Raw genomic sequence first — 9,165 nt, forward strand, 5'->3', positions numbered from 1 at the left:
TCAAGTAGTTGTAACCATACTTGTGGTCGAATTTCTAGTGCAAATTTCTAGAAGAGTGCATCACTAAGACTAATGTAGTCACACATTTATCATCGAACCTCTAGTGCAATTTCACACACCTTTGGTGTCAATTTTTCCATATGACTGATGGTTGTCATTTAACAGTCAAAAAAATAATTTTAATATAGACCGTCTAACCAGTACTAGATTGTCTAACACCAAATAGATGATAATATAGATAAGGTCAGATGACCTCAAGTCATCTCCTAACGAATCCAATAGTAAATTCAGTCAATTGATGTTTAAAAATTATTTATAAGCAAAAGGTTAGAAATAACAATAAAGCTAAAGATAAAGGGAGATTAAGATTGTTATGCAGAAAATTAAGATAGACAATTATAAAATAGTAAAAAAAGCAAGTCAACTCTCAAGTTCATTCAATAGTGAATTCTTCACTGATTATCTTAAGATTTTCACTCTTTCAATTCTCACACGGATGCCAAAATTAATCAAAATAAGTGTTAATCAAATTCAACATAATTTTATCAACATAACAAGCGTCTAATGACGTATTCAATATCTCACTCATCTCCAAGCGTATATTCGTGGGATGCTTATCTTTTATCCCTTGAACTAAGCAAACAAGTGATTGATTAAAACTAAGTGAACTAACTAAGAATTATAATAAAATAAGATAATTGAATTCTTAACAAACGTTCAAAAACAATTTCTTAACAAAAACTATAGAATTGAAAAAGATCATACATTCTAACTTTCAGGTGATTTGACTCACTCATAGTGGTAGACACTTATATTAGATAGTTTATTCTAAGAAATATTACACGTCTACTGCGACTAAAACAAAATATTAGTAGAAATAACAGGTAAGGCTAAAATAAACTCAATTATATGAATCTCAATTAAAAAAATAGATTTATTTATTATTACAACCCAATAATCTATTATTAAGCTTTAAAATATAAATAAAATTATGCTCATCAATAACCATGTCTCTCACACCTTTATGGACACATCCACGACCATGTGGTCCAACTTCTTAAAACTTTTAGTATGAACACATCCTTTATAGTTATGGATGTAATCATGGTCATGTGGTCAAACCACTAGTGCAATTTTTTTTATACAAGTGCATCTATCATACTCGTGAATGCAACCACAACTTTAGTTAATCCTTGGATGAAAATTTATATATGATAATATAAGTGAGTCTTCAACACCCATGTCAACTCTCACACTTGTTTGGATGGAGCGTACAATTTGTTAATTAGTGTGTCTCTCGAACCTATTTGGACATATCCACAACCTTATGATTGAATTCTTAGTATAGTTTTTTATCATGTCTCCCGCTTCTTTAAGGGCACAACCATACTTGTATGTCGAATTTATAATGCATTTTCTTTTCAAGTGCACCTCTTATGCCTATATGGTGCAACCACATTCAAGTAATTTTAAAAATAAGATTAAATATATTAAAGTTGGTAAAAAATTAATTACACAAGTAATGAATTCCCTCCTTATTAAACTTGATATGTGCAATATATTTATATTGTTTCACATGTTTATGTTATGTTTATCTATATATGTCACATAAAATACCCATAAATAGTTAAATACAAAAATTTATACTCGTACAAATGATAAAACGCAGCTAACTTATTTCACATTCATAAGTTAATTTAAAAAATAGTTAAATTAATTCACTTTATTTTATTACAAATATATTTTCCCTTGTTATTGTATTTTTTTTATTTTAAAAAAATGCAATATTTTTACTCCATTTTGTCAACATCAACTTGTGTTTAATAACTTATTAATTTGCCTATTATTAATTGTTTGACCCTTGTTTGTTGACCATTGAGCATTTTTAGTTTGACTTTGCACCTTAAACATTTCTAGCTTGGTATTGCGTTGTGAGAATTCCTAGCTTGACTTTGCACCTTGAACGCTTCTAGTTCGACTTCAAGCCTTAAACACTTCTAACTTAACTTCACACCTTGAGCACTTCTAGTTTGGCTTCACACCTTGAAAATTTCTTGTTTGACTAAGTATTTCTAACTTGGCTTCACCTCTTATTTGTTTCTAGCTTGACTTCATATTTTAAACGTTTATACATTTTGAGCCTTTTTTATCTCGGATGTGTGCGTTGAGCTTCACATAAAATCTTTAGATTAGTTTCACTTAAACATAAAAAAAAAAACACCAAATGACATAATCATGCTTAAAAAAAAGCATCAAACAACACAACCAAACTAAAAAAAACATTCAATACCACAATTTAACCATGTTGAAAATAAAAAAGTAGCAACACATCCATGCTTAATAAAATATTAAAACATATAAGTATTACAAGTATACCTTTTGATTAACTCTCATAATACATGAAGATTATTTGAATATAAGGTTTGATTAATAATAAACATTACACTTACTTTTATAAAAGTGCTTAAAGCTCTTAACAAAGACTATAAAGTTGTACTCTAATCGTACTACCATAAATAGTAATACTAAATATTATTCTGAATTTTTATATAAAAAAAAACTTAATAAATCTTAGATTAAACATTAACCATTGTCCTTCAATATTTATAAATAAATATTAAACATTATTATTCATTATTTATAAATGAGCATTAAAGAGTACACTTCAATCTCTATAAATTAACATTAAACATTATGTTTCATTCTTTAAAGTTTGATGTTGGTGGTAAATGTCCTTATGTATTCTTAATGCAATCACACTAATCAAAATGCTTTGATTGAATACAAATGATAATGATACTTTGTAGCAGGGTTTAGGTACATAATGTACTTTCATGGGTGGTTTAAAACATGCCACAATCTTCACAAAAGTGTTTTTCAACACGTAACAGCTGAAAATTGGTATAGAAGTTATGGTAGATGCAATGAGTCCTTGGGAGAAGAATCTTGTAATGGTTTCACATGTGCATTGCCTCGTGTTTTCGAAGGGGGAAGGTGAGAATCTTCATTGTTTCAGCTCAGGTATAAGTTTATTTTCATTCACTGTTTAGGTTTTTTTGCAGGTTTCACAACATTCACATTATACATATTTGAAGTCTTATATGAATGCTCACGTGTAAGTAGATAAGGACAAGTTAACCTTCTTGTTTTCATGAAAAAAATTACATATATATAGTTATTAATTTTTATATATTTGTTTTTCATACTTTATCATATCATATGTTAAAAATTAATAATACAATGTTAAAAGAAATATCAAAATTTAAAATTGTTAATGACATAAAAATGAAATGTTATTAATATATATTTTTTATTTTGATAATAAAAAATTTAAAAAATGAAAAAATCCCTTACATTTCTATACATTTACACTAGTATAAAATATCAAAACAACGACCCCATATAAAGACGATTAGTAGAAAATGATCGTAAAAAATGTAATTAAATTATGTTTTTAACAACGATTCTAGCAGGAATTGTTGTTAAAAATGGTTATGAGAGACATATAAAGATGGTTCTAGAAAGAACTGTCGTTAAAAAAGTTCACCTTCAGCCCTATTCGCACTACATAAAAAACGTTCCAGCTCTGTGCTACACCACCCCGACCGTGACCTCCATGCCTAGTCGCCTCTATCGGAGTTCCTTCCTCCATTTCCACACCAATTTTTTATTTATTATTTGTAAAATTAATAACGGTTCTAGAACCATCATTATAAATTTTTTATTTATAACTACATCCAAATTAACAACGATTTTAGAACCATATTTAAATATTCTTTTTAACCATCATTTTCTGCGATAGTGACATTAAGATGATTAAGATGATTTGTTCTTTTCATAAAATTAACATATCAATAAATAACAACAAAATGAAATGATTGATCAGAACAATAAATTTATTATTTATAATTTATTTAAATTGTTACTTTTAACTTGTTAATAATTTAATTTTAACTTATAAAGATTTGTTTTAAAAACATTATTTTCTTTCTAATGTAAATTGCTTCTCTGATTCTGAATTAAAACACACATACATATATAATGTAAATTTATTTTCCTATTCAATGGGAATTTTCTTCTTTTTGCACATTTTCTTAGCTATTACGAAGAACAATCAAGGCACCGAACCTAGTTAGTACTATTCTATAAAACCACATAGTTGAATATTTTGTATGCGTGTGTAAAAACACCTTCTCTTATTAATCTCTTCTGACTAGTTCCAATTTGGGGGTGGAGCTGACTTGTCAACTTCCTATTGGCTAACTTACGTGGAAGAATGCTGCCTCAATCATAATTCCACCACAACCAACCAATTTCTAGACATTTTTTATTTATATAAAAAATAAACGTTCAGTTTATATTAATTTGGTATTTAATTTTATAATTAAATGTAATAATGTTTATTAAAAATGAAAAAAAAATCACAATTTCTTGCATCCACAAGGGTTACCAAGATATCACACAAATATATTGCACAGCTATTAAAATATAATATTTTTTCATATTGCATCATTTGATGTAACAATTAATCAAAATGTATGTTCAAAATATAACGTTTCTTTTTAATTTTCTTAAAATCAATATAACTATGTTAGAAAGATGGATTAGAAATAATATATTTAATAAGCTGGAATAATGAGTTTATGAGATAAAACTTAAAATTAAGTTTATATATATTTGAGAATGATTGAATTTTGTATTTAACTCAATAATCAAATTAAGATATTTGGTTACTTCATCCCCAAGTCATATGCAAAAAGAAAATAAGGAATGACTTAATGCAATAAGTTATGGATGTATGTTAATAAAATAAGTTGAGATTCCTTTTATACTGATAGTATTTATCTACAGTTACTATTATTAAAAAAATTTAATAAAATTCAATCAGGTTTAGGTATAGAATAAAATAATAAAACAATCATATATTTTTTAACACCTTTTATGAATTATTATTATTATTAACTCTTTATATAATTTTTATCAAAGCTTAAGAGCCATAGTATCCACACTATGAACTAAGCAATATGCAAACCTGACCATAGATGAATCCAAGAGCCGTTCTTCCTTTAATAAAAATTACCCACATATCTTATTCTACATAATAATGGCAGAACTTATTTTATCCATTAAATTACTTTATCTACGAAAAATAAATTATTAAATTACTTGTCGACAACTGACTTTCTATCTAATATAAATATTTATAATATTAAATTATTTTATAGTATTATAAATAACTACTTGTGTACTTCATTATATCAATTTCATTTACACAGAAAACTATCAAATAAAAATTGAAATAAAAAATTATTAGTTGTTACATTATTTAAATTAGAAATTATTTTAAAAACTAAAAAAATTTATTTTTAAATTGATATTTAATTAGTTATTAATGTTTTAATTATCAATTATTTAAATTTTAATTTTGATAGAAAAAATCTTAATCTTTAATTAGATACCAATTTAAAAATTATTTAACAAACTCATTTTAAAAAAATAGTTTCTAAAATAAACTTTATATACTTTTAATTTTGGAATTTTGAATTAAAAATAAATTATTAATAATTTAATTTTCTATTGTTGTATGTATGATATAATAATTTTTTTTGAATGTTTAAAAAAAATAAAAGAGTTTTTAAGCACGTTTAATAATATATTTGAAAGATAAATTTGTTTGAAATAGTGATTAAAAAGTTTATTTTATGTTATAAATTACTGATAAAAATTGAAAATGTTTAATAATAATTTTAGGTTTAGAATTAAAATTTTAAAATGTGAAATTAAAATAATTTTGCAATAGAAAATATTTATAAATGTCTAAATTTGTTTTTTAATATAATTTTAATTATTTTACTTTATATTTTATATATTTTACTGTACTTTTTGAATTACTTTACAAAAATTATATGATCAATAATAATGTTATGATTATTTTTTCTATCTTTTATTCAATTTATTTATAAACCATTATAATGATAGCAATTTTTTTAATTATATTACAAAATAAAAATTCATTTTTATTTTGTTTTTTCTTTGAAGTCCATTACAATTTAATCTCATAATTTTAAATTATTTATTTTAAATTATTTTTCTCTATTTTTTTCTTCTTCTAAAAAGGACAACAAAAAAAACTAAAAAACTTCTCCAGATTCGATCCCCAAATAACTAAATTTTGAAGGAGTATCTGGCATCGAGATGAAAAAAATCAATTGAAAATTAAGTTCTCAATGCTCAACTGTTACACTAAAGAAATCCATTTAAGAAAATAACGTTCTAACTGGGTTTTTTAAGAATTTTATTTTAAAAAAGTATTATTCTGGAAAAATAAAATAAAAAGAGAGGCTCAATTTATTTTTTTTATATAAATTCACCTACTTCTCTTTTTATTCCTGAGTTTTGTGTACAGAACATATTTTATTGCCAATAAAGTTATAATAGAAAATGCAACATAATATTATAAATATTACTTTAATGGAAGTCAATAAATCTTTATTTTGTGACGTTTTTTGCAAAGACAATCTGGTAATAAAAAAATATTAAATGCAACGCGTGTGATTCTTTCTGGATAAGCAACGACGCGCGCATTGATGAATGGTGTGGTTCTTTCTGGATAGATCTAGAATTTTTTGGTGAAAACAGCGCACCCTTTATATAACTGCGAGGTTTTCTTTTTCTGAATCTATTGTGCTTGTCTGTGTTTGTATTACGAAAACGATACGATTCCTTGTTTATCAATGGAGGCTTTCTTCAATTCTCAATCGTCTTCGAGAAGCCGCTGGAGTTACGATACTCTCAAGAATTTCCACGAGATCTCTCCGCTTGTTCAGAATCACATCAAACGGGTAATTACTAATTAAGTCTCTCCTCGGATTGGAATTTGATTTTGGGTATTCGAACGGTTACTTTCATCTTGTATGTGTATTCAGAATCGTGATTGATTGATTGATTGATTTCAGGTTTATTTTACGATATGTGGCGCTGTGATAGCTGCTGCTGTTGGAGCATATCTTCATGTATTGTGGAACATTGGGGGTCTTCTCACTACTGTGGGGGCTATAGGAAGCATGGGTTGGTTGCTATCGTTGCCCCCTTTTGAAGAGGTTTGAATATGATTCTACACGATTTCTGCTCCGTCAGTCTTATGCGACGTTGTTCTCACTCTTTGTTCTGTCTTTTGCAGCAAAAGAGGTTGTCTCTGTTGATGGCATCGGCCCTGTTTCAGGGCGCTTCCATTGGACCTCTGATTCATTTGGCGGTAGCCATTGATCCTAGGTATGACGCTGTTGTTGCCTTTTTGGATTCTTCTAATTAATTATTATTGTTGAGAGTCATTGATGCTAGGAATGACTCTCTTGAACATGTTGGCTGTGTTCTTCGCTTATTAGTATTTGGACACAGTGACTGCATATGATTTTAATTTGTAGTATATATTTTAAGAAGTTGCGTTATTCTTAATCATGATAGTCATGCCAAACTCCTTATAGTCCTTTCACCTTCCTTGTTTAAAGAGAGAGAGAGGCTAAGCGTGCCCTCTTCTCTCTCCTTTTTTCAATTAGATTGATGTTTGTAGGAGCAAACAGATCTCGTTACGATGGGTAAAATGCCCTTCTTTGTTATCTGCCTGGATTGATTATTGGATTAATAGAATATCATCAATATGCAAATATTGTTCCCTCATACACACAACCCTGAAATATTTTTTTTTACCAATAGTTTGTTTGAGGATTTTAAGCAATACAATAACAATACACTGTTCTTAGTTAAAATTTGTGATGTTCTTAGTTAAAATTTGTGAGGACCACTAGTTTAGGAGTGAGACATACCAATTGGGATACTTGTTCAGTTCTGCATCCAACCACACAGGATCCATGTTGCATTCTTTGCTCAATCTGACGTAAATTGCTAGCTTTACGTTGGTTGATAATGTGTAAGAAAACACTCTAGGAAAAATGGGCTAGGAAGAGTGTGTGCGCAAGCTTTTTGTTTTGTGATACCATTCTCTTCCTAACCCTCTTACCTTAACCTTTTTCTAAGTTAATGTTTTGTGATAGAGGGCAGTTGCTTCTATGTCTAGTTTAGAGTTTTGGATTCTGGTTTGACATTTTCTTCCATTCTCCAGCCTCATCTTTAGCGCTTTCGTGGCAACTTCCTTGGCTTTTGGTTGTTTCTCTGCGGCAGCTTTAGTTGCAAGGCGTAGGGAGTATCTCTACCTTGGTGGTTTGCTTTCTTCTGGGCTGTCCATTTTTATGTGGTTGCACTTTGCTTCCTCTCTCTTCGGGGGCTCAGTAGCGCTCTTTAACTTTGAGGTAACTAACAATTTTTACTAGTACGACAGTTACCTAGAAAAGTCCTTCTATATTTTCTCGTGTTTTGTATTATTAGATGACTTCTGGGGTACTCATTTGCAATTTCTGCAGGTATACTTTGGGCTTTTGGTGTTTGTGGGCTATGTCATAGTAGATACACAAGAAATTATTGAGATGGCTCACTTTGGTGACCTGGATTATGTGAAGCATGCATTGACACTGTTCACTGATTTGGCCGCAATCTTTGTGCGGATTCTTATTATAATGGTGAGTTGGACTTGTGAATGGTTTTCTAAGATTCTTATTGGTTTTCTTTTTCTATTCCCTGCCTATGAATTGGTATTGAAACAAGTTTCCGTTATTCTTTCACAGTTGAAGAATTCATCCGAGAGAAATGAGAGGAAGAAGAAAAGGAGAGATTAAATGACTGGACCGGCTTGGACAACTCTGGACTGCGTTAGATCGTGGAGAAAGAAAGAGAAATAGTTGTTTGTATAGCTTTTGTTGTTGCCCATGTGTAGTTTGTTAGCCATGTGTTTATTTTAATATATTTCATTTTATTGATTAAGGGTTTTAAACTCAAATACATTTGAGCATCTAATGAAGAGTGAAAGGAGGTGAAATGGAATAAACTAACTGTATCCTTTCTTCAATTTTTAAAGTCTTATTTGAAGTCAAACAAACAAAACCTTAATTGTTTGAAAATACCTCAAGTCAGTAATATTTCACTATGTAAATTTGATGCAAAATTGACCATATGGAAAGTCATTTATTATTGCATCAGTTAAGATGATATTTGATGAAAAAAACAATAAACAAATTTATTGAGGAACCAAGTCAAACTATTGAGAAGACAAAG

The 9,165-nt window shown here is 28.3% G+C and overlaps 1 protein-coding gene across 1 annotated transcript; it reads left to right on the forward strand.

The window, feature by feature from the left end:
* The first annotated feature begins 6,485 nt into the window (after positions 1 to 6,485).
* LOC137808120 (bax inhibitor 1-like) lies at positions 6,486 to 8,959 on the forward strand. The gene is made up of 6 exons (XM_068609075.1): positions 6,486 to 6,842; positions 6,957 to 7,100; positions 7,181 to 7,272; positions 8,120 to 8,306; positions 8,418 to 8,573; positions 8,679 to 8,959. The coding sequence occupies exons 1-6, from the start codon at positions 6,735 to 6,737 to the stop codon at positions 8,727 to 8,729; spliced, it is 738 nt and encodes a 245-aa protein (XP_068465176.1). The 5' UTR covers positions 6,486 to 6,734; the 3' UTR covers positions 8,730 to 8,959.
* Positions 8,960 to 9,165: the final 206 nt, after the last annotated feature.

The sequence above is a fragment of the Phaseolus vulgaris genome, chromosome 3, assembly GCF_000499845.2.
Source record: "Phaseolus vulgaris cultivar G19833 chromosome 3, P. vulgaris v2.0, whole genome shotgun sequence".
NCBI classification, from domain to species: Eukaryota; Viridiplantae; Streptophyta; class Magnoliopsida; order Fabales; family Fabaceae; genus Phaseolus; species Phaseolus vulgaris.

Bases quoted from the DNA above. Each gene is read 5' to 3' on its own strand.
- LOC137808120 (XM_068609075.1), top strand. From the start codon at position 6,735: ATGGAGGCTTTCTTCAATTCTCAATCGTCTTCGAGAAGCCGCTGGAGT. The intron at 7,101-7,180 runs GTTTGAATATGA...TGTCTTTTGCAG, and splicing joins CGTTGCCCCCTTTTGAAGAG to CAAAAGAGGTTGTCTCTGTT. The intron at 7,273-8,119 runs GTATGACGCTGT...TCCATTCTCCAG, and splicing joins GCGGTAGCCATTGATCCTAG to CCTCATCTTTAGCGCTTTCG.